Source organism: Dermochelys coriacea, chromosome 10 (genome assembly GCF_009764565.3).
Source record: "Dermochelys coriacea isolate rDerCor1 chromosome 10, rDerCor1.pri.v4, whole genome shotgun sequence".
In the NCBI taxonomy this organism is placed as follows: domain Eukaryota; kingdom Metazoa; phylum Chordata; order Testudines; family Dermochelyidae; genus Dermochelys; species Dermochelys coriacea.
This window is the reverse complement of record NC_050077.1, coordinates 20,333,813-20,359,870: the sequence shown is the minus strand read 5'-3', so window position 1 is coordinate 20,359,870 and position 26,058 is coordinate 20,333,813. Positions and strand designations below refer to the sequence as shown.

At 38.9% G+C, this 26,058-nt stretch overlaps 1 protein-coding gene across 3 annotated transcripts; it reads left to right on the top strand.

Moving 5' to 3' along the window:
• Positions 1-1,876: 1,876 nt before the first annotated feature.
• RRN3 (RRN3 homolog, RNA polymerase I transcription factor) lies at positions 1,877-26,007 on the top strand. 3 transcript variants are annotated; one of them, XM_038419991.1, is made up of 18 exons: positions 1,877-2,224; positions 2,535-2,635; positions 4,442-4,498; positions 5,875-5,964; positions 6,074-6,203; positions 6,678-6,737; positions 7,877-7,940; positions 8,673-8,742; positions 12,279-12,377; positions 13,323-13,418; positions 14,834-14,969; positions 17,439-17,569; positions 18,326-18,456; positions 19,392-19,576; positions 21,060-21,168; positions 21,670-21,822; positions 22,808-22,895; positions 24,331-26,007. In XM_038419991.1, the coding sequence occupies exons 2-18, from the start codon at positions 2,543-2,545 to the stop codon at positions 24,487-24,489; spliced, it is 1,851 nt and encodes a 616-aa protein (XP_038275919.1). In that variant the 5' UTR covers positions 1,877-2,224; positions 2,535-2,542; the 3' UTR covers positions 24,490-26,007. The 3 variants fall into 3 exon arrangements, with proteins under 3 accessions (XP_038275919.1, XP_043350065.1, XP_043350064.1); XM_043494129.1 differs by having other exon boundaries at positions 2,037-2,459; XM_043494130.1 differs by lacking the exon at positions 21,670-21,822 and having other exon boundaries at positions 2,036-2,224.
• The last annotated feature ends 51 nt before the right edge of the window (positions 26,008-26,058 follow it).

Sequence of the window (26,058 nt, the reverse complement as noted above, 5' to 3'; positions counted from 1 at the left end):
TAAAAACATTTTTCCCTAACTTGCTTATAAAATTGCATTACATAGTTAAGAGGAAACCTTAACTGTGATTTCTGTGGTTTTAGCACATTTAAGGAACAGTTTGGTCCTGTCTATAAAATGGAGCTATGTGGTAAAACAGTTGGGTTACAACACCTTGCAACATAACTCTGTAATCTGAGATGCACTTGTTGTTCCTTCAGTCTTTAGCTTTGAGACTGAAAAGTGCAAGGTAAGGCAGTGGTTTTTGTTACTTGGATATCTATCCATTAGGAACAGAACTGAGGGCATTTGCTATACAAGTTCTAAATACTGTGTGTTTTGTACTCTTTCGTCTAAAACAGTCTGCCATGCACCTGATATTAAGTGCAATAACCAAACAGACAACTGAGTGGAAGGACAAAGGCCGAGAATAATCTCACATATTGTTAGAACTATTTCAGGTGACTTACTTGGAGAATAGAAAGTTATTTATTGAACTAGGCTATTCTGAAATCCTTTGAAGTTGCAGGCAGCTTGCCACACATAGCAAATGTACCCAAGGATAATATTTCAATGTACATTTCACTGTAAGCAGTGGTACATTATTTAAGAATTAATGGTGGAAAAAACTCTTACCCTTTTTAAAGCATAGTTTGGCCTGGTTATTCAGAAGCTTTTGGTATGTCTATGTGATTCCTATTACTAAAACAAAGCTGTGGCATTGTAAATTCCCTACGGACAGCAGTGTGGATGCATTTTTTTTTTAAGCAAACTTCAGGAATAATCTGAAAAGCTTAGATCTGTGGTGTAATGAGGCTGCATTGAACAGATACACTGTAGTGTTGGCAAAATACATTAGAATTTAGCCACAGAAGTAATGAACAGGATTGAACTAGGCACGAAAAGTAAAACTTTGTAACAGACTGTGGATTAATAGCATAACACACAACTGTACTGGTGAGTAACAGATGATTTTTAAAAATGTGTATTTATAACGAGGGAAAAATCATTTCTAGGCTTCTTTAACATAATTTGAAGACAATGACATAAAAACGCCAGCATTCCTATGCCAAAACCAGAAAATATCCAGAGATAACGAGACACTACTGTGACAATACCCTGCCACACCCACAAATACCAGCCAGAGTGTTTAGTTAGCATTCAGTGCTCCCTATGTACTGTGCTCCATCCTAACACCCTTCCATACCATTTGTACTTTATTTATACACACCCATCACTCACTTAAACCACGCACCGGAACTAACAAACTAGAGGTGTAGCCAAGATAGAATGAAAACCCTTAATTCCTTGTCTTCTTGCTTAAAAAGGACAGAATGGGAAAAGTTGATAGGAAGAATGAGATAAGATGCCCCAGTATTCTCAAAAACCAAAATAGGGTTATGACTACTCATTTACCCTTATGGAAAATCCCTTCCTCCACCCTAAGCAGAGCTGAGATATGCCTGCAGGGAAGCTTTCCCTGTAGATAGAGAGCAGACTTCATTCATCAGGGGTATCTCACTATGTGATCTTGAGCAAATCACTTATTCTCTGTATCTCAGTTTCCTATTTGTAAAATAGCAATAATAATCTGCAAAAAGAAAAGGAGTACTTGTGGCACCTTAGAGACTAACAAATTTATTTGAGCCTAAGCTTTCGTGAGCTACAGCTCACTTCATCGGATGCGAAACCTTATGCTCTAATAAATTTGTTAGTCTCTAAGGTGCCACAAGTCCTCCTTTTCTTTTTGCGGATACAGACTAACACGGCTGCTACTCTGAAATCTGTGGAAGCACTTTCACAATTCATACCCGCCCCGGGCCAGAGGCTCAAGCCCCTCCAAGCTAAGCTCGGCCCGAGCCGGGACTTGAACCGTGCCACCGTAAAGCACCTCTGCGCCTTCGGGCGGGGGCGGGGCGGCCACCCTCTGCTCTCCTCGCGCCAGTCCTCCAGGAGTAGCGAGAGCAGGGCTAGAGCAGCTGTCACTCCGCGCTCCGTTCTTGCCGCCGTGCGAACCCCTCTATGGGTGGGGAGGCGTCGTTTTCACTTCCGGGGAGGTCGCTCAGTCCTTTCCTGTCCCAAGGCAGCATCATGGAGGCGGCGGGGCTGGCGGCGCGAGGAGAGGGAGGCGCGCGGTACCAACTCAACGGCTAATTGTGACACCCCCCCCCCCCCCGCTGGCGGGGAGCGCTGCAGAGTCTCACGGGCCCCTGCCCAGACTCGGGGGCGGGCCGGCCGCTGGAGGGTGAGGAGCTGGGGAGGGGGCTGGAAGGAGGCGTTTCTTCCCCTGTTCCCTTCCCTGCCCCACGAGTTGGGATCTGGCTGAAGAACAGCGGGGCATTTTGACGGCGTCCCGCGTTAGGAGCGCGTGCGAGGTGTTCTGATCTCCCTGACGCCTTTGGCTGTTTTTCCTGGCCCGGCTGGTGTGAAGATGATGGGCCGCATCTGACTTTAAAGCGTAACTTTCTGGCAGGGGGGAGGTAAATGAAATGTCGAGCCCCAGCTGGCTAATAGGCGTGTGTTCATGCTGTTTTAATCTTTGTGTTACTGTGTAGGCGCTAACATGTTGGGAGGAGATGAATTCATCAGTTCCCCGCCAAGGAAGACTGTCAGGTTTGGTGGGACGTTGACCGATGTCTTGCTGAAATACCAAAAGGTGACTATACCCTTGTTTTCCTTCAGAAACTCTCTGCAGAGAAGCAGTATTTTCAGTGTATTCGGGTGTTTATGCCATTGTATCAATTTTAAGCATGCAGAGTCAAGTTCTCTGTTGCACCAATATATGCCTCTTGACTTCAGGAGGGTCCTTCCAACTCGCCTCTCTTTTTTTGGTATTTGGGCAAACTTGTGAAGGCCTGACTTTCAACTCAGTATCATCTGGCTGTAACGTAATAACTTATGAATGTCACATCCAGTAAATTCCAAAATTTCAGGGACTGTTCTAAGGCTCAGTGGCTAGAACCCTGTTGATTTGGGGGGAAATCAGAAAACTGAAGGGGGGAGAAAATAGGGGCTATATGGAACTCCTGCTATCTGATTAACACAGCTACAGCTTCAAGCACCACTGCATTTTCAAACAGCTGGTTGATGGTACCCATTAACGCTTTCCAGCATAGCATGATTTATCTTCCAAACAAAAGAATAATAGTGGTAGAGTGTGGAATGGAGGCTTGTACACAGCCCCTGGCAATGGGGGGAGAATGGGGGTTCCTGGTAGGTGGGGAATGCAGCACATAGAATTCTTTGTGGGAGAGGATTGGGGGGATCCTGGAAGTACACAGAGCCCCTAGCATGGGGTGGGGGTGGGAATGGGAATGGGAATGGAAGACAGAGCCTGTAGCATGGACAGAGGGTGGGGGGGGGAAGATGGGAATGGAAGACAGAGGCCCTGGCATGGGGGCAAACTGGGGACCCTAGTGTCAGGGGAGATTGGGAATTGGGCACAGAAACCCTGGGGGGGGGGGAGGAAATTGGGGAAAACTGGTATGGGGAGAAGGGGCTACACACAAGATCCCCGGGCATAAAGAGTAAAGTGTGGATGGGGGTACACATAGCTGTTGGTATGGGGAAGAATGGGGACAGTGTTCCCTCTAACTTTTTATGTCCATGTGCGGAATGAATTTTGTTATGTGCACTAATATGGAGGTGATGTGTGGTGGAGGTGGGGCTGAGGGGTTCGGTGTGTGGGAAGGGGTTCAGGGCTGGGGCAGAGGGGTGGGGTGTGTGGGCTCTCGCTGGGGTTGCAGGGTCTGGGGTGGGTCTGGGGATGAGGGGATTGGGGTACGGAAGGGGGCTCCGGACTAGGGCAGAGGGGTGGGGGGTGAGGACTCTGGCTGGGTTGGGCCAGGGGAGGAGGCCTCTCCCTGCCTGCGCAGCCCTTTTTAGCCTGCTGCGTGGCCACGCATCTTAGAGGGAACTTAGAATGGGGGTGCACAGAACCCTTGGCAGGGGAGATTGAGGCATATGATGGAAAAGAATATGGGGAGGGGCATAGACTCCCAGGCATGAGGAACGGGGTATGGGAAGTTGCAGGGAGTCCCTAATAGGGGAATGAGAGGTTGCAACATAAGGACCTTGGGAGATGTAAAGGATGAATACGAGGAACCCCTGGTATGTGCTGTAAACTTGGCCTATGCAAGCTACAAAGTGTGTGATTCCCTAATATAAGTAAGAAGAGAATTTGACCCCCCTGAGGCAACCTAATCTGAGGGTGCAAAGGGATCACATTTTATAAAATAGTAACTTTACAAGCATGTTTTTTCAGAAACAAGTTATTTCTCACAAAACAGTATTAGCTAAAATTGATAACCACTCTATGAATACTACTGCTGCATTTCACTGGATTTTTAGTGTTTATCAATTGTCTTCATAGCTATCATTATTAAGTGTAGAGAATAAGCTTGTATTTCAGATTGTTTAAGTGTACTATATGGCAGAAAACAGTTTGTGTTTATTTTCCCAGGGTGAAACTACAGACTTTGAGTTGTTAAAGCACCAGCTGTTAGATACAGAAATAAAGGTAAAAAATTGTCAGTGAGATCATTTTGAGTTGAGATCATCACTTTTCCTCTGAGACTGAATGTAATTGAGGGGCAAATTGTATTTGCTTAATAACAATTCATAAACTTAATAAGATTAAACTTGGGTCAGTTTAGGGTAGTGCTTTTTTATCTACCCTGACTGTATTTGCTTTATACTTATCTTTTGATGACAAGTATTTTTAAAAATATATTTCAAAGCAATATGAATGTTACAGTGTACCTAATGCTGTATTATTGGGTTGCTGTGTTTTCCCTTCTCAAAAATAACAATACATTTATATGTGTAATCCATTTCTGTGGGGTAAACTTGATGATGAGGGGGCACTGACATGAAAATTTCCTCTCAGTTTTGCTACTGCTTTCAAATCCTAATTTACAGCATCCAAGGCCCAATTGCTCCATCCTGCAACCCCCCCCCCCCCCCGCCAAAAAAAAAACAAACCAAAAAATAACAAACAAAAAAACCCAAAACACCTAACTGAGACTGGGGAATGAAGACTAAGGATCTTGGTGTGGAATTTCCTCTAAATTGATCCTATAGTTCGGAGGGGGGAGAGGTGATGGGAGAGGGTGTTGTTTGCATTAACCATCTGTGGAAGAAATAAGTGGTTTTTTCCCCTCTGAGAATCTGTGTGTCCTCTAAGCTCTGTCAGAGGTACAGGGCTATGCATGCAAAAACCTTGTGCTTCTGTACTATCTCCAGAGTCCAAAGCTGCTCTCCCCAGGTCCATTGGAGGTTATATTGACTCCTAGGCAGACTCCCTCAGGGTTGATGGGGAGACAATATGCTTCACTTGGGGTGCCCATAATCTCCCCTCACACACTTGCCCTCTTCAGCACTGCAGAAAGCATTGTACAGGTACAAGAGAAGAGTGTGTATAGGGAAGCAGATGATTCCTGGCCTGCAGGAGTGGTAAGATCTGCATGCACAGTAGCATCCCCTCAAATGGATTCTGAGAGGTAAAGCAGGCACCCAGTCTTTTGGGTTCTATTTTTACATTGTATGGTGGTTTAACGATATGGACAAATGCAAGTTTGCGTAAAACCATTAAACTTGCTTTCTGAGGTTCAAATTTAAACCCACATCTTTAGATGTGAGAGTAGTGTGTTCATTTACTGTGCCACTATATTCATTCTTGAAACAGAAGTAGATTCAAGCTAAAATATCTGTTCTCCCAGTGATCTTGTCTAACTCACACTAATGGGAGTTCTAGAAATTCATGACATGTAGAAGAGGAAATAGCCACTCTGTTTATAATTGTCATGTTTGATTTGAGTTTTAAAGAATTTGAAATTGGCTTGTAAGATCATATTATTTAATTTGTTTTATCGGTATTGTCTGATTTATTTTAAGGATGCCCAGATCATTAATTGGCTGCAGGAATTTCGGGCTTCTGTTGCCTACTTGACCAAAGACTTTGAGCAGCTAGTCAGCATTTTGTTGGTAAGTATAGTATCCAGATATTACATTTGGAGATCAGGAGTTGAATTCTCAAAATGTCTTTGTATTTCACATTATTGTTTCTAAGAGCATGCTATTTGCAATAATACAGAAGCTGCCATGGTTGAGCAGAAGTCAAGATGTGGTGGAAGAATATTTGGGCTTTCTTGGTAATCTAGTGTCAGCACAGACTGTGTACCTTAGATCATGTCTCCGTATGATTGCTTCACATTTTATACCACGTAAGTTTCTTTTGTCATCTTTTATTCATTATCCAAATATTAGGTTAGCATGTATGCAAAATTAGAATGCTTTACTGTAATTATCATTTGTGTGTTGTATATTGTGAATATATTTGGACAACTGAAATACATAGAGAATTATTTTAACTGTAAAACCTTTAATTTACCTGAATTTTTAGAAAACTTGTTTTAAATCGATAATAGAAACTCTTCTTCTTAAAATAATTTGCGTACAAATTATACTAATTTTCATGAAAAAACACAACTAAAATGAAGCTAGTACTATAAAATCTTCCCAGCTCCCAGAATGGAAAAAAACCCTGTGATCATCTTATGTTTTTAGTATAATGTAGATAATTTTGGGGCTGTAGTTCAGATGAGATCTTTCTTCTAATGTTACTTTGATCTGTGCCATTGAGACTGTCATCTTTAAGTTTTATATGATTATGTAATAATTATCCTCTTTCCTATCAGCTCGAGTAACCATAAGGGAGGATGATGTGGATATTTCAGATTCTGATGATGACGAGGAAAGTGAGTACTAATGCAGCATGGTTTAAGTATGCTCTATTAATTATTTTAGCAAAAATGTTTGTATATCGTGTCTTTTTGCAGACTTTTTTCACTGCAACTTTAATGGTGATGTGTACTATTGAAAACCTATGTAGGAAAATGAGACATCCCTTAGAAAAAGTATAAAGTATAGCACCTCCTGCACTTGACTGCACTCAACTTTCACTGAAATCAACTGCAAGATAATCTCGCCCTTCTAATCCATTGCCACTAATACAGTAGTTGTAGTATTGGGATGAGTGCATAGGAAATACATTTCTATTTCAAAGGCTTAGAGCCATGATTGTTATAAAAACAAGTTTAACTTGGGTATTTTTTGTTTTCCTTTAGTTTAGGTAAACAAAATATAACCAAGTCAGGATTGAGGGGCACTTAAAAACCTTTGCTAGGTTCTTGCTTTTAACTGATTTTGAATTTCTGCAGCAAACATAAATGTTTGTAAGATATGGATTTCCTTTCCTTCTCACACTCACTTATGAACAATAGTTGACTCTGTCTAGAATGGCTCTCCTGCATAAATTGTGCTGGTGGCTGTGTAGCTACAGCTCTAATTTCCTTATAGAAGTGAGGTGAGCCTTCTGTGCGCTTTTTCCTCCCAATATTGCACATCTTTTAAAAAAAATAAAATAAAATAAAAAAAAAATAAAGTAGTGTAATCTGATCCTTTAAGGTCTGTATAATTCCTATAGCAGTAAATGATTATCTTTCTATATACTTTAATTAGTTTCAACCCATAGTGAGTTTAAAAAAAAGAAGTGGAAATGTGCAACATTGTGGGTGAAATGTGTGCCTTTCTTAGTATGTAGTCAGACTCTGATCTCTAGGGAGATCAGTGATGTATGGGGTTGTAATAATATTTTGCTGAAGTAGTGGTTATTTAGGGTTGATCATGGTTCAATATTCACTGTATTGTACATGTAGACAGTAACTTTGGAAGTAAGGAGACTCCAAAAGCCAACTTTGGTAAATGTAGTTTCCCTGGTGAACTATAAAGCATGAGTGGCTACAGAATGTATTTATGCTGGCTGCTAGAGTAGCCCCTTGCATGTAACTTGATAAGGGAAATAATTCGTTATAACACTCATTTTTTGTTTTGATAGATCTTTCTGGAACTTTTAACACATGTCATAGAGCACTGCAAACTATAGCAAAATATGTTCCTTCGTAAGTATATCATTCCACAGTTTTGCATGTCCTTTTTGCTAATACATAGCTTTGTTTCACCAATTGGTGAATGTAAACTAATTGATTGAGGTTTAACTTGCAACTTTATGGTATTTGCTTGTCTGTAACATAGTAATATTAGAATGCTGCATCTGATCAATTCAAGAGTTTCAGGGACTATTCTAGGCATCAATGACCACAACTTAATTGATTTTGATGCAAATCAGAACAATAGAAAAGCCTGAATCAGTGAAATATCATAGCCCCCAGACTGCTTGGTGCTTCAGGCAGAGGAATCTCTCTGCTGCCTAAACATATCAGAGGCATAGGTGCCGACTCTGTGAGTGCTCCAGGGCTGGAGCACCCACAAGGAAAAATTGTTGGGTGCTCTGCACCTACCAGCAGCTCCTCACCCCGCCCCCCCCCCCCCGCCCCAGCTCAGTAGCTTCTGTGGAATCAAGTAATGGAAGTGTGCTTTCTAACTTTTTTTTTTTTTCCCCCTTCCATTTTTGCCCCTCCTAAGATGATGGTGGGGGAACTTTTAATTCTATAAAAAATATAATACATTAGTGCCCTATAGAAACATTTTGTATAATTTGTTATCCTACATCTGTGAAAATAAAACTCTCTTGAAAAATGCCTGTTCCAAACTTCACTTGTAGAAAGATTCAGTACATGCACTCTCTGTTTCTTCTGTTTTGGGTAAAGCATCCTGTATTTTCTTTTTTACAGAACACCACAATTTCTCATGCCAATACTTGTGGAAAACTTTCCTTTCATTAATAAATCAGAAAGAACTCTGGTAAGAGCAGGCAGACTATCGATCTTTTTAAAATATATAAGTAGTAGAAAATACCATAGTTTGGCATTTGATATATTGCATAGCCTAATACAGGTGCTTTAGTGCTCACCATATTGAATAATGTAAGTTTTAATATTGTTGAGTAATTTCAACAAAAACTATCCTTTTTCTGTAGTTGCTTCGTTGATACACACCCACTGAGAGGAGGATCCAGTAGTACAGTCAGTTATTAAGGTTTCCCAATACTTCCCATTATAAGACCTTGTTTTCAGTTGCTTTTAACTTTGGAAAACTTGAATCATTTGAACTGAAATTTTCTTTCTGGGTGCCTGCCTCAGGCTATTTTTGGGGGGTGGGGAGGGAATTTCAGCCAAAACAGTTAAGCTATTTCTGAGAATGAGGCGGGGAATTTTTTTTTTTTTTTTTTTTTTTTTGCCCATGTTAAAAACTCCTGGTTCTTTGAAAACCTCTGTCACCCCCTTTCTTTGGAGCAAGGTCTTGACTATGAGTTGGTGGGGGGAGGAGGTGGTGGGGTGGGAGAGCTTTTTGTCAGGGTTCTGCTTTTTGCCATCCCTGTAAAAATTTCCCCAAATTTATCCAAGTTATAAACCTTTGAAAAATGAGTGGTTTGTACATGTTCAGAAGGGACTTCTTAGGTTTTAGCAGCTAAACCCCCCAAAGATTCTGTGAGCCAGACTGGGGCTGAGCAGTACTTTTCCCACAATTCCAAGTCTGGGCTGCTGTGGTCCATACTGGGTCCAGGCCCCTGAACTGAGCAGGGAGCCTGTCTCTCTTGTGCTTTCAGTAGGTCCAGGCAGTGTGGAAGAGGATTCAAATGCAGAGTGGACATGAGCAGAACCTTAGGGGTTGTGGGTGGAATAGATTAGGACAAGGAGTCAGGTGGGAAGGGGGAGCTGGGGCTGGCAGGCTGGCAGGTTGGGAGAGGGAAACTGGGATCGGGAGGTTGGGTTTGGCTGGGCAAGGAGACTGGGACTTGGTGAGGGAAACAAGGATAGATGAGGACTGAGAGCCAATATACTGGTGGGGGAGATTCTGAGGTCAGATGAGGAGCTGGTGTGGAGGGAACTGAGGCGGGGGACAGGGAGGACACTGCGATTGGACAAGGAGCCTGTGGAGAGAGAGTGAGACTGAGAATCAGTGGGGATGGGGAATGTGGGTGGGGAGAGAAAGTTGTTGTGACTGGAGGCCAAGGCTTAGGGGAGAGACATCAGATGAGCAGCTGGGAGCAGGGGAACTGGGACTGGATGGGGGAGGGGAGACTGGCAGGGTGTGACTAGGACTGGGTAGGCAAAGAGAGTGGGACTGGGATGAGGAGTCAGGGATGGAGAAAAGACAGGATAGGGACAAGGACAGGAAGCAGAGAATGGGGCAGCAGGTGTTGTGCTTTGTGAAGGGAGGGAAATGAGCAGAAAAGTCTGCCTCCTAGAGAATGTTCCACATCCCCCCCAGAGCCTGGAATGGAACCCAAGTTTACTGAGTCTCACCATTCCTCTGGTGTCAGCAAATACCTGTGAAACCCTGGCAAAGTGTCCCAGCCCCGTCTGCTGTTGGTCCACATAGATGATGATGATGATCTACCAACTGTTCTCGTTACTGTTAGCTCAAGTGGCAGAGGTGTGATGGACCTAAAGGTCCCAGTGCTGCTGATGACCCGTGTGGTATCAGTATGATGCCACATGATGGAATTTGTTTTTTTAATTCACTTTTTTTTAAAAACCTGAAGTTACACACAAGAACTATGTTAAAAGAACATAATCAAGATTGCAAAGTCAAGCACTCAAAAGTTAGGAAATGCCATTAAGGTTGCTTGTGCAAACTTAATTTCGGTCCTATGTGCGTATGCTTTATTATATAGTCTTTAATTACATGATCACATGCTATTTTTTCCTCGGGACCCTTGCCTCAGTCATTGCACAGGATAGGCATTTCTGCGGATGAATCAGGGTTGTGTAGTGAAGGAGACTGTCTGTAGAACTGCTTCATTTTTTTTTTTTTTTTTTTTTTTTTCAGAAGTTGGAAGGTTTGTAGTGAATGAGGCAGGGGATTCCAAGAAGAAAGAGAACAGTCTCATGATTAAGGCAGTTCAGTGCTACCCTGGATAATTGGATTCTGTCCCTCTGTCACAGAGTTCCTATATGATGCTTGGCAAGTCAGTTAAACCAAACTTTTCACAGATAGTCATTAATTGTGCATTCCTCATTTTCTGGGTGCCCAACATGATTCCCTTGGGTTTGAGTTGCAGAAGCAGCTGAAGTCATTAGGAGCTATGCTTTGATCATATAAAGTGCTATATAAACTCTGAAGTATCAGCTCCTAGGCCTCTCATGTTAGGTACCCAAAATTAATGGAAACTTTTGATCTTAATCTCTCTGTAAATCAATTCCCCATTTGTAAAATGTTGATAATAGCCCCTTATCTCACAAAGGTGTTGTGAAAATACATTCTATTACACTATTACCTAGGGAGGTGGTGAAACCTCCTTCCTTAGAGGTTTTTAAGGTCAGGCTTGACAAATCCCTGGCTGGGATGATTTAGTTGGGGATTGGCCCTGCTTTGAGCAGGGGTTTGGACTAGATGACCTCCTGAGGTCCCTTCTAACCCTGATATTCTATGAGTCTATATTCTATTAATATGTGTGAAGCCACAGATACTATAGTGACTAGCACCATAGAACAACCCATGAGGAAATTAATAATTCTGTCTTCAGAGCAGGGTTTGAATATTGGCCAATAAACAACTCATGGGGTTTACACAACAAACAGTGAGGGGAGAACTAAATATTCAGTAACTGCTAATTAAATGAGCATTGTGCTCACTGAATGAGGCTGGAGTTCTAAGGAAAAAATGTATGTGGTAATGTAATTAAAGGCTGAATCACAATGCATATGCACAAGGGGGCCAAATTAGGGTTCTGGTGTTTCCTAACTTTGGAGTGCTTGACTTTGCAACCTTAAAAACGTTCTTTTACTGTAGTTTTGTGTGTGAAAAATATATTTGTATACATACACAGTTTCACTCTTAACCAAATGGGAGTTAAAAACAGTAGGACACTGGTGAAGTCACCTGTTTCACAACACTTCACTCTCATAGTTTGCTGTTTCTGAATTGTCAATTGTTTGTTATAATGGACTAAATAATGTGGGACTTGCAGTGAAACAATTTCACTATATCAGTTCACTTTAAGCAGATTTCACTTTTGCACGGGTACTGTCTAGATGCACTTGAAAAAATAGTTATGAAAAAGATTGACAAAAGTTACTGATGCTCTCTTCCTCTTGTTTAAGCACATTGTTTGGATTATATATTGTTTTTAGCAACTCTTTAGAAGTTAGGACAGAACTGTAAGCTGTTCAACATTCACATCAGTTTCAAATCTTTAGATAAGAGATAATTTGTGGTTCAGCACTTTTGTAGCTCTACTTCTGCTTCTCCTAGTTTCTAAAATCCTTGAAATAAATGATTCTCACTTAGAATTCAAGGGAAAAATCTATATTCATGTTAATATTGTATTGCAGGAATGTTATGTTCATAATTTGTTGCGAATTACTGTGTATCTTCCAACACTGAGGCTTGAAATTCTGGAACTTATTGTTGAAAAGCTATTAAAGATAGATGTAAGTATGGAACAAACTATCTTTTAAGAAACTTGACGTCTCTTAAATGCCAGCAATGACATGATAGTTTTTAACATTAAACCTCAACAGAAATTACACTCAGATAGGGTTCACGGTCTTAAGCTACGAAAGGGAGTAAATTTAAAATTGAAGAGCTCAAGCTCCACCCTAAAACGGTACAATTGTTCTTAGATTTGGCAGCATATATGATATACCAGATTTGGATTACAGGATTGAGTGAGTGGCACATATCATCAGAGGATTTTTGAATTATGTGGTGTGTTGCATCCACGTACTGGAGATTCGAATCTGGGCCCAAAGATGCATCCTTATAATATTCTGCTCTTTATGTGTTGAACATCTGTCCTTGTTGCTTTACTATAGGTTTTCACTCATCAAAACATTTTGAGTGATTAGGACTTCATGGGTCTCCATTTTGGAGCAAATCAACATAAATCACTGTCAGGTTGTTAGTGAGCACACCCTGTGAAGGGTGTGTCTGCTTGGTTAGGGATTTGGAGATCATTAAGAAACAGACCCTAGAACTTTCACATCAGTGCAGTGTCAGTAATAATTGTAGGCCACATGACCTGATACTTAACCTATTATGGCCTCTCTTGCAACCATGGAATTTAAGTTAGTGAAAGTCAGATTCATGCATATAGCTACCAAATCATGCCCTGTGTCCTTTTGCTGCCCCAACCCTTAAAAAAAATTAGGAAAATGTAGTTCCTGGAAGTATCTGAGTGAAGTTTTAAGCAGTTTATATTGTGTGTGCTTGTTTATATAGTTTTTTTTTAAACATATATTTAGCCCCCAAACTCTGTTAATAGTGTCCTCTATCTGACTTAAAGAATATAATGTGGTTACATTTTCCTGCACCCAAGGTTTCTTTAAAAAAAAAAAAAAATCGGATTTTTTCTTTTTCCTTACCTCTAACTACAGGTAAGTGCCCCACGACAAGATATTGAGGATGCTGAAGAAACTGCTAATAATTCTGATATCAAGGAAAAAACCACAGAGGAAGGACTCTTTGACATGGTTGGCTGTCTAAACACTCTAAAAATGAATGTTTATATTTAAAAAATTAAATAACAGTTAAGAGTCATATTAATTTTTGATTGTAAAGTGGCAATGTGGTACAAACTTGTTTTGTTATAACTAGGTTGTAAGTGAGCCGCCAAGAAACATCCAAATCTTCAGTCAAGTTGGGGATTTTAGCCTTTGTAATATTTTAGTAAGTAGAAAGTAATGACTCAAGTGGAATTTGAGTCATTACTCAAAAGATGATTGGAAACCATTATATGACATTTTTTGTCAGAATTTTCAATTTCACCGAAATTGAAACCTACAGGACCATGTTGATTTTTGACAAAATTCCACTGAAAACCAGCCAGCTTGCTTGCCTCGCTCTTCAGCAGCCCAAGCTCCTGACTCATTGGCGGCCCGCCTGGTGACTGAAAGAGTTGTGAGCCTGGAAGCCCTGGCAGCCTGAACTCCCAAGGCATCCAGGGCCCTAGCTTCACGACAGCCTTCTAGACCAACTGTCCTGGTACTGGGGTTTCCAGGGTCCCTGACTATGGAGCAGTCTGCCAAGCAGACTGTCCTAGAGTCGGCGATTCCAGGCTCCCCAACTGGTTGCCTGCCAGGACTTCCTGTGGCTCTTTGATGGAAAATTTTGAAAATGTTGCTTTTCATTCTGAATTGGAACAAAAACAAATTTCAAAATCCTCTGCAAAATGGAATTACCAATTTCTACCCAGCTCTAGTTAGGACCCCTGCATGAGAACATTAAGAAACTCAGGGCCTCAACTTTGTCTTAGACTTACTGAAAGTTGGTACCTCCAGCAGTACAGTGCCCTAACAATATGCTGTGGCATTGGAAGGAAAAGTTTTAACTACTGAATTGCCATTGTTTTGTGTTAAAACAACACTGAACATTTGAAAGCAAACCCTAAGAAGTTTTACAGTTAAAGTTAAAACTGTGGGCTGACATTCCATTGATAATTCATGTGGGTGTAACTACCATTAAAAACCTATGTCCAGTCTACCTGGTTGCACCATTGGCAATTTACCATAAAGAGTAAATATTCCCGAAGAGTTGACAATTATTAACCTATTCTCTCTGTGTCGGAGATTGATTCGTGTTTAAAGAGGAATGGGGCTTACGCAAAAAATATGTGCAACTACATCTAAAGCCTATTACAGAGTACTAAGTAATTGACTTAAGCCCATCATCAGTACAACAAAGGAATATTTGTATATATTTGCTGGTAGTGCTTCTAACTAAGCTGAACAAGAATTAATTACATAGTTGATGGTGATTATTTGAAATTATGTTGGTAATGCTGAACGTATGACTTTGAACGGAGAAAGTATGTTTTGGTTTATTTATAGTGACTGTCTTTGTTGTATAGTACATATGAGAGCTTTTTAACTGCTACTTTATCTGACAGGAGGAAGATGAAGAAACAAAAGAAAACAAAGATGCCTTCAGTACGAGTGACATGATGGCCCATCCACTAGCAGAACGCTTGGATATTTTGATGAACATTCTGTTTTCTTATGTTAAAGATATCTGCCAAGTAGATGGTAATAATTTACCTGAGCCTGTTGTTTTGTTAGTAATTAAATATAACAATAAGAGTTCCGCTAGTGCAGGATTGGTCCTCTAGAATCTGGTTTTTCAGCTGTAAAATTCTTCTCCCAGCAACATGATATAGGCTTCATTTTTCTTCAAGCTGTAACAAATATCTGCTGGGCATAGCCACAGTTGGACGATGAGGCAAAGAAGCCAGTTTTGGCTTCCTGATGCTGTGACCTGTTTTATATCCGCCCTTTTGAGCAGCCTCATTAGTTGTACTCTAAAGTATGGCAACTCTCTCTACCCTTGTTGAGAATAGCTGGAGTGCAGTAGCAATAGTGTTCTGAGTAACTCACCACCCTGTTCCCAATCTGACATGTCCCCTATGTCAGGAGCCACACAAGATGAGGTATAGGAGCCAGCTGTGTTGTCTGAGGAATCTGGGGGATTCCTCAGATGGGGAGAGCCGTTGGCTTTTCAGCCATTTTGTGCTGCCAGACTGGCACAAAGGGCCAGAACAGTGAAGAGAATCTGGCCCTTCATCTGTTGATTTGAGCCCCTTCTTCCTCTTTTTCCTGTTTGATCTTTTTTGTTTATACTCAGTTGGCCCTATGTATTTATTTTTCCTCTCTTACCTTAGACTTCGCTTCGTAGTGTCTTGGTACTGTAAAATTTCTGTAATACCCTCAGTGCCCCCTTGCTTCTACTTGATGATTACTTTGATAATTAGAATTATAGATTATTTTTAGGGCTGTCTATTAATCGCAGTTAACTCATGCGATAAAAAAATTAATCGCAGTGTTAATCGAACTGTTAAACGATAGAATACCAATTAAAATGTATTAAATATTTTGGATGTTTTTCTACATTTTCATATATATTGTATTCTGTGTTGTAATTAAAATCAAAGTGTATATTATTTTTTATTACAAATATTTGCACTGTAAAAATGATAAACAAAAGAAATAGTATTTTTTTCAATTCACCTCATACAAGTACCATAGTGCAATCTTTGTTGCGAAAGTGCAAGTTACAAATGTAGATTTTATGTTTTGTTTTTGAGTGCAATTATGTAACAATGTAAAACTTCAGAGCCTACAGGTCTACTCAGTCCTACATCTTGTTCAGCCAATCACTAAGGCAAACAAGCTTGTTTACATTTACAGGAGATAATGCTGCACTCTTCTTATTGTCACCTGAAAGCGAGAACAGGCATTTGCATGGCACTTTTGTAGCTGGCATTGCGAGGTATTTACGTGCCAGATATGCTAAACGTTTGTATGCCCCTTCATGCTTTGACCACCATTCCAGAGGACATGCTTCCATGCTGATGATGATGGTTAAAAAAATAATGCAAATCTTAAGCACATCTGGCATGTAAATATCTTGCGATGCCGTCTACAACAGTGCCATGCAAACGCCTCTTCTCACTTTCAGGTGACGTGAACAAGAAGCAGCAGCATTATCTCCTGAAAATGTAAACAAACGTCTTTATCTGAGCGATTGTCTTAACAAGAAGTAGGACTGAGTGGACTTGCAAGCTCTAAAATTTTACTTTGTTGTATTTTTGAATGTAGTTTTTTTATATATATATATATATAAAATTTATAATTCTACATTTGTAAGTTCAACTTTCATGATAAAGAGATTGCACTATAGTACTTGTATTAGGTGAATTGAAAAATACTATTTCTCTTGTAGTTTTTACAGTGCAAATACTTGTAATCAAAAATAAATGTAAAGTGAGCACTGTACACTTTATATTCTGTGTTGTAATTGAAATCACTATATTTAAAAATGTAAAAAATCCCCAAAATTTAAATAAATGGTATTCTGTTACTGTTTAATAGTGAGATTAATCGCATGACTAATCACGGTTAATTTTTTTAATCGCTAGACAGCACTAATTTTGTATAATTTGTATATCAGAAGTATCTCTCTCGCAACCAACCGTTCAGTACAAATTGGAATTTAAATCATATATTGAAATGCAAAAGAAAAGTAGTTGTGTTTTGTCTTTTGAAATTTTTAAGAACAAATATCTGAAAGGGACATTGGTAGGAGGAAAGCTATACTTAATCATACATCTCGCGCTAAACCTCAATTATTAAACAAGAAAGAATATTTAAAAATCAGATTTATTTTTTGTATTTCACTCATCTGGAACACAGATACTGTGTGACTTAGTTTCACTTTCTGGCTGTTCTGCACTAGCACAGTATTGCAATATTTGCATATCTAACAGCTCTGGGGAATGTTTAAATCCAAACCTAAAAAAACCTTAATTTAAATTAATATCGGGAAGCATTTATGTTAATTCTGGGTTTATAGACCCTAACATTTGGAGTCTAATCTGTCCGGCAGTGTTCCTTTAAAATATTCACTGTAATTTTGAGAGAAATCTAAGTGCCTCTGTTACTGGACAAACTCCCCTTCCCCCTCCCTTTTTTTTTTTTTTTTTTTTTTTTTTTTAATAGGGAAGCTTGATGTTAACAAAACAAAGGACTTGTATCGGGATCTGGTTACTGTGTTTGACAAGCTCATTTTGCCAACCCATGCTTCATGTCATGTACAGTATTTCATGTTTCACATCTGTAGCTTTAAATTGGTGAGTACAAGCATATACTTTGTAAAGTGCACCTCTCCTATTATATCTGTTGCATGTTTTTATTTTTGTTCTCCTAGCTGAAAAAGTTGTTAAGCTGATTGATTTAACTGATAACCCAGTGCCAATCCATATTTGATTGAAAAGGCACATTTTTATCCCTATTCTCTTTACTTTTTCTCCCTCCCACCCCTCGCTACAAATTCTCCACTGTAAGTTGCATATTCAATACTGTGTCTTAAATCACAAATGACTGGAATCCAGACCCATTTAAAGTGACACAGGAAATGCATTCACTGTTTACAAGAATCAGCTTGAACCCGAGGTACAGTGCAATACAGCTTCATTTATGTTTCTCAAAAAATGTCATCAAGATAGTGAATATATTCAGCCTCCCATTTTGAGCAGGATTTGAGTTACATTTACCCTGTTCCACTCTATCTCCCCATATGTTTCTTATGCAATATGCTACTGAATCTGCTGATAGATTTCCTGCACATAACAAAGTTCAGACTTTGCCAGCACAGTGTTTAAAAAAACAAAAATGTGCAGATGCTCAAAGGACATTCCTTTCAGCATTTGTAGGAGTATTTGCATATTCTTTTTTGTCGTAAACTTTTGGTACAGAAAGTGGGGTTTGTTTGTTTTTTTTTTTTTTAAACACCAATAATGAGTGCACTGGTGTCTGGAGTCTCTGTTTACAGATGGCATCAGCACTAGGGTTAATAGTTTGAATGTGTTTTTTGTCTTGTTTTGCAGGGGTTTGCAGAAGCATTCTTAGACCATCTTTGGAAAAAATTGCAGAATCCAAATAATCCTGCGGTGATCAGACAGACTGCTGGAAGTTACATTGGCAGCTTCTTGGCAAGAGCTAACTTTATTCCAATTGTGTAAGTAATGTTGCTAGATCATTTTAAATATCTTATGCTTGTATATGGTCAAAAATAAAGGATTTATGGCATATACTAAATTTAAGTATGGAAAGGTAATGTGCCGGTTCCCCATTCACAACTCTGACAATGAGCCATAACTTTGAGCTAAAATGTCCTTATTGTTTCCCTTTTGGGGCTCTCTGAGTTTTCCAAAAAGTTTTGTGTTTATGGGATGTGGGCTAATGCCTGCTGGGTGAGGATGAGGTAATCAAACACCAGATTTATCAGAGGTACTGAAAACCTATAATTGTCTTTGGCTTTGTTGGAATAGTGGGTGCTCAACCTGTCTAACATTCAGTCCCTAAACTTATTTTTGAACATACATCTTCAAGAATGATAGGCATTGCACTAAGCCTCTGAGACATTTAGTGCAATTATTCCTATTCATTGCATAGATTAGTCTCTGTAGTTTGCATACTCCATAGGTGGATGAGTAGACTTTTTTTTTTTCTTTGTAAATATTATATAGTATGGGATATTGTCTTCAGGATTTCTGAAGCTATTGTTAAAAGTCGTGGGCTTAATGACTTAATGTTGAATCTAATTTGACACTGGAACCAGAAACCAGTTTCTCTTGTTTGTGCCTCACAGCTCAGACAAGAAGATTTCCAAACTTTTTATTTGGTGGAACACTTTGCAAATGATTCTCTCATGAACTCATCACTCCTACCAATACTTCAATCTTCCTGATGCTTGGGGTTCTCAGTATTGTTGCAGACGGTTCAATAACTGCTGGCACAGAGGACAAGACTGGCAGTGAAATCTACTTTATAAAATGATTTCTGTGCTTATTTGCATGTACAGTACACATTAAGCTCCTTTAAATATTTTTAAAATATCTTTCATACATGAGTTCAAATGGTGTTCTTACAGACCATGTTTGTCCATTATAGTACAGTGAAAGCATGCATGGATCTGTTGGTTAACTGGCTGCACGTATACATTGACAATCAGGATGTGGGGACAAAAGCTTACTGTGATGTTACTCTGCATGGACCTTTTTACTCCACGTGCCAGGCTGTGTTTTATGCTTTAATTTTTCGCCACAAGCAACTTTTGGATGGAAACTTAAGGAAAAGTGAGTACATTCAAAGTGTCAGTAATATAAAATTAAAACAAAATTTATATGCAAGCTCTAAAAATATTAATTTCCTAATGGTCAGTTTGGTGAAGTGAATTATGGGAAGGTTAAATTACTATATTTTAAACAAAGTGCATAAGACTTTGTATTTGTATCAGAATACAAAGCTGGATAACTTGCTTTTTAGCTAGTAAAAACCAATGTAGATAAAGTCAGTGGGCCCACTAGTGGGTGCTTTGAGTTATTATACAGCACAAATTAATATAAATTGGTGGAGGGTTCCCCTTGTGGCACAGAGCTGGTGTAGTGGGTCTATGCCACCCCTTCAGTTACTGATACATGAAGTCTGACTGGAGTGTCCCTATGCCCTGATGATCCTGGCTGATGGAAGGGCCACGTAAGACTGTGAGCAGCTGAGCGTAAATTAGAGCAACCTGCTGTTGTTCTAACTTAAACTGGGGGCTGGTCCAGAACTTGGAGGTCTACTAATGAATAGTACTATGTAAGAACTAGGGGGCATTTTTTAATTGATTTTTTGATTAATTGGAACATAAAATGACCGTAAAGCCCCATGGCCATTAGTGAGCATAACTCTGCCAGATGGGAGAATCTTAATAATGAATTAAGCGTCTACTGTATCTGTAATAGCATATTAAATATGGAATCCTGTTATATCACACAAGCTATTTGTGTTCTCTATTTGCAGAACTCTGTGACTTGTTCTTTACAGACTTTTACATTCACCACAATTTTCTTACATTTATTTTATAATTCTTTGTAGAGTCTCATTATATGACAGAATAGCCTGGCCTGGGGACATCCTTGTTATATTTCTTTTTTCTCTCCATCTTCTTTAGATGTTCTGCAAAAGCTTCCTTCTATTGCTTTACATGCAGCTGCTTGACAAGTTAATATCCCCAGTTGTCCCCCACCATTATATGTTGCGTGATGCAGCCAAAACTGTGATCTTTTAAAATTGTTTGAAAAATCTTAATGCTGAATAATTTTTAAGTCACTCTAGAATTTCCACATACTGTATATTTGTACCATCATCTGGCAATTGACTGAAAAGGTGTTGCTGCTTTGATTGTGCAGGCCCTGAGAGTAAGAGCCACATAACTTGCAGGTTGATCATCTTATGCTTATAATCTAGTATACAATTTTTTATAGTGAATTCTTGCATATGATTTCAAAGTATTCTCTGAACCAGGAGAAACATGATCTCTTGCCCTTTGTTACTCTAAAATAATAATGAGAAATTGGCACAAGGTTGGGAGAGTTCTAATATGAACTCTGCTACTGACTTGCTGTGTGACCTTAGGGAAAATTCACTTCTTTCTGTTTCCCCATCTGTAAAGTAGGGATGATTATCTACCTTCATGGGGGTTGTGAGACTAAGTTTAATCTGTACAGTGCTTTGAACATGGAAAAACACTGTATAAATCCATAGTATTTATTGTACACCATCCTTATTTTGAAGGTTTGGCGTACCTGCAGAACTTAAATTTTGAACGCATAGTCATGTGTCAGCTAAACCCTCTGAAGATTTGCTTACCCTCCATTGTTAACTTGTTTGCTGCCATTACCAGGTAACTATTTTTTTTTTTCAGTTTAAATTTTATATGAACCATATCAATCTGGATATATAACCATAGTGTAATATTTTGAAGACTAACATTTTTTTGTAAACTTGTATGTTTGTATAATGACTATAGATTAAAGCATAATATATGATGGCCCCTTCAGTGTTGGAATATTACCTATATACTGAGTGGGACCAGTTTATAGCTAATACAGATACAACGAAACCCTGTAGTTAAGTAGAGCTGTGTCATTGCTTTGTGATAGTGCAGATTGTTATACTACTTACAATAAAGTTCTGTTGAGAGTAGAATTGGTTAGATTTCATTTATAAGCTCCCTTTATTCTGAATGTATTGTTAACTCCTGCTGCTAGTCATAAAATGGAAGTTTGTGCTAGAATTTGGATATTTATGTAATATATCAATCTACTTTAGTATCTTCTGAATTTACTTGCTTTCCCTGTAGTTAGAGATGCTTACACTTATCTGTGTGTTTTGTTTGTTTAAGGAAATACCAGTTGGTGTTCTGTTACACCATTATTGAAAGGAACAACAGGCAATTTTTGCCAGTCATCAGAAGCAGCAGTGGGGGTGATTCTGTACCGACTTGCACTAACCCGCTTGACAGTTTTTTCCCATTTGATCCTTACATTCTCAAAAGGTATAGATTTCAAATGCAATAAACTAATTTCTGCCTTGCATAAAATAAATTGAAAGAACATACTTAAGGTGACTGTTCTACCCTTGTAAAATGTATTGTTGTATTATAAGTCAAAACACTCTAGTTCTACGTAAGTTGTTTTTGTAGGACTGAGACTCAGAAGCTCGAGAATTGAAGTTTGTGCACACTATAGGTTTTGGGTGTGGGGAAGGGAAAAGGGCCCATCCTCTCATACTGCATTTGTTAAAACGTTATATTAGGCAAATTTTCTTTTATCTTTCCCTCTTTAATGAGTCCAATTCATAATATTAGCATAACAAAATGTACTGAGATCCCTCCAAGTGGTAGTTTCTTGCATCTCTGGGATTTGTGCCATGTGCGAGAGGGCATCTGGTTTGTTTTCAGAGGCTTTCGTTATTAGATGGGCTGTTCTTGAAGCTCTCTAGCCGGGAATGCTTATATTCTTTGATCCTTGAATGTTTGTGCAGATGGGTTCTTTAACATACAAAAGATAACCATCTTAAGTAGATTTTTTTTTCCACACAAGCCCTCTTCTAGCCTAAAAAAGTTGCACTGAGTCCTTGCTCTAAAGGAATAAAAGTGCTGGACAGAAGTCCAGTAAATCCTATGGGTAAGATTACAGGCTAGAAGAAAACTATATAGTTTGAGGGAGCACTGCCTACGCATTAAAATACATAATTGGAAGAGCAGAGTTCTGTTCCTGACCTACCACTAGCAGTCTCTTCAGGAAAACCTATGTAACTTCTCTATGCATCATCTTACCCAGCAATGAAATGGAGATAATTTACCTACCACAGGAAGTGTTGTCAGGATTAGTCTGTAAAGTGTATAATATCCTCTGCAAGGCACTAGAGAAATGTAAAGAATTACATAGTATAATATTAAAATGAAATGCCTGGTTCATAACTTCTTGTGTGCAACTTTATTCAGATTATTTATACTATGCTGCAATTTATGTTACCAGATCAAAGAAGACCATTGATCCTATTTATCAGATTTGGGAAGAACTGAGTACTGAAGATCTTCAAGAACTTAAGAAACCCTTTAAAAAGGTAACTCCTACCTGTCAGAAATCGCGTGTGTGTGGTTTCTGGGGGTTTATTTTATTTTTATTTTTATTTTATTTTATTTTAGGTTAAAGAAAATAATCTTAAATCCTGCATCAACTGACACTTAGGGAAGTGTACTCCCAATTTGGAGTAATTTTTTTTTAAAGGTCCCAAAATGCTTACTGTAAATGGGAAACGAGCACTAAATGATTATCTATGCAAAATTCTGGAAGCTCTGTGTACATAGAAAATGCATTCTTTATCTACTTGGGCGGGGGGAGGGAGTATCATCATGGCCCTCAGATAACTGTTTGATCTCTCATTTTATGGATGTATTCATAGTTGTGCTCTGATGCTAGTATTATCGGCCAACTGCTGTGAATCATCAAACAGGTACAATCTCTGTCCTGATTGAAGGAGGAGCTGACGTACAGGCTGGTGGGTTAGGATGCTGGCACAGTTCAAGATCAGTGTAGTACAAGATATTTAGTTTTTGTTTTTTCTCATTAAGTCCCTGTGATGATTCCTGTGGATGCCACTTCTAGATCTGTTTTGGATCTATTCTCACAATAAACTACAGTTATTAAAGCTCCCCTCTGCCCTGGCAATGATGCCAGCTTTTGCCTATGTAAAGTATTCCTAGAACAGCTATCTCCACATTATCTAATTGTTTCTGCCACTCCTGTCTATGTACACTTTGCAGTCTATGTGTAGAATTCTCTTCCCATCTGTCTGCCAAACAGCCACCTCTCTTCATTCAACTCCTTAAAATTGTATGACCTCTGGGAGGTCCACAGGCCATGAACTTATTAAAAAGAAAATCCTGTGGACTTGCCAGATCAGCCAGAGTCTTATGACTGAACTTGAAAACTTTGTGGCATGGGATGTATCTTTTTATACTGTACAGTACGTAGCACATTGTTAGAGCTATATGAATAATAAAATAGCATTGTTTGTGTATATATGTATTTTGGCAGTTGGCTGACTCAGTCTTGCTTTTTGTTTAATTGCTAGACTGTATTATTGCAACATTTTGAATTATTTCAAAGTTTATTTAAAAACACATTTCTGGTTTTCTGCAGGTCCCCTCCCCCCCCCCCCCCCCACGCGCGCAAGAAAATTAGATAAACACTTTCAGCAAATGATTACCAGAAATGCCCAAATTTCCAGGACTTTTCTCCACTTGTCTAAACACATGTACCTGTTAGTCAGATATGTTTCTCTGTGGTGTGAAATCTACTAGCTGTGTTATGAAGCAGAGACTGGGAGCCTTATGAGAATGGGTTTATTTTACTGGGTCAACTAATACACTCCAGTAAATCTCATGTGGTATTCAGATAACTTTTCCTAGTGAAGAAATTTAAACCTAAGGCTTGAAAGTCTATTTAAGGTACTATAATGTCTTTCTGTTTTCACTAACATTTTTCTCTTTGCGTAGTGTACAACTGAAGATGAAGATGACGACTTTCTGAAAGGGGAAACACCTCAAAATGATGGCATGGTTGGAATTCCTCCAAATTCTTATGACTCAAATATTCTGAGCCCAGCAAGTAGTGTAGGATCCCCTCCAGTAACATATGTACAACGGCACCTCTGACTTTGAAAATCAGAAATGAAGTGGATCAAAAGCTATGTGCAATTTTCACTCTTTAAAGGGACTTTTTGAGCAACTTTCTAAACTCTGAAGATTTTACTTGTTTTGGTAATCATATTAAAGAAGAAAGACCCTAATTTTTTCTTAAACTTGGTCAGATTTCTACAGAGATGTGTTCTGATTAATTTCATACATTGCTAGAAAAGGCTAGAGAATAAACTGCAGTATTTTACAATTTTCATATTGAAATAGTTTATACATAATGTATAGTTATTTTTCTTGACTAGCATTTGTTTAATAATGGTTGCTCTATAAGGATTTACATAGTAAGGCTGAAATTCTGGCCCCTCTTCTCATTGACTACAGTGGGACTCTAAATGTTGAATTGTGTTTTGATTTGGGTACGTTTTTAAGTTATCTTTCTAACAAGTAAACTGAGCATAGGATGAGGTACCAGGGCCTGAGTTCTAATTCCAGCATAACATTGCCTCCCTCTGGCCTTTAACAAATCACTTAGCTGCTTTTCCTCAGCTTCCCCTATCAGTAGAATGGAGATACGTGGTAAAGCACTTTGAAGATGGAAGGTGCTATTATCACTGCATAAGATTTTGTTGGAAAAAAGACTTTTTTTAAGTGTGAAAGTTCAGTCTTTCAACACCTCAGACAGTTGTCAGTTTTGAAAGGGACATGAAAGCAGCTTAATGTGTGATCATATGATACATAGTTGTTCAAGAAATGTTGTGCAGTGCTTTAGGTTCAGGGGTTGAAAAAGACTCTATAAGGGTAGGTATTTATTATTTTTGGAACTCTCTATATTTAAATGTGAATTGTGAAACTACAAAAAAAAAACAACCCCAACCTTTGTTTATAGAAAGGAAAAGATGCAATTCTTCTCATGTCACTGCAGGGAATCTTTTTATGCTAACATTACTTTGTTTTACATAATTGGATTTTTAGGTGGGAGAGGTTTGAATACATATGTAAATAATTACTGCGAAATGAACGGGAAATATCTGCACAGTACTTCAGTTTGATTACAAACACTTTTTTAAAAAAAATGAGTTTATTCTGTTTGAAAATAGTAAAATTTTAAATATTTTGGGCCAAATTCTCTTCTTACATCAGTGCAACTCCACTAGTCTGACCTTATGTTTAGACTCTTATTTGTTAGACTTTCAAGACTTGAGCATTGGGTGGGAATCAGAATAAACTTGACACCTGCAGATACTTGCAAAACATAGACTTATACAAAAATAAATGGAATTCTATGTGATCTAGCCACTGGAGGATGACACAGGATGTGGTACTATGGGTTTCAGTAGAACCTAATTTGGCACGTTCCTTCTGAAGGACTGTGTGATGATGCTGATGAGGTGGAGACTTTGGATGAGAGAGAGGTTTGGGATGACATGACAAAATTAATCTTCCTGTATCTATAAATAAACTGTTTTTTTGTTTTGTTTTAAATCTCACCCCTTCTGCTGTCATTCCAGAACAATAAAAAGAGAATTGCGTTTGAAATTACTTGCCTTATCTCCCAACATAAAAGGACTCCTCTTAAGCAACAGTAAG

Bases quoted from the DNA above. Each gene is read 5' to 3' on its own strand.
- RRN3 (XM_038419991.1), top strand. From the start codon at position 2,543: ATGTTGGGAGGAGATGAATTCATCAGTTCCCCGCCAAGGAAGACTGTC. The intron at 8,743-12,278 runs GTAAGAGCAGGC...ATTGTATTGCAG, and splicing joins ATAAATCAGAAAGAACTCTG to GAATGTTATGTTCATAATTT. The intron at 19,577-21,059 runs GTGAGTACATTC...CTTATTTTGAAG, and splicing joins GGATGGAAACTTAAGGAAAA to GTTTGGCGTACCTGCAGAAC.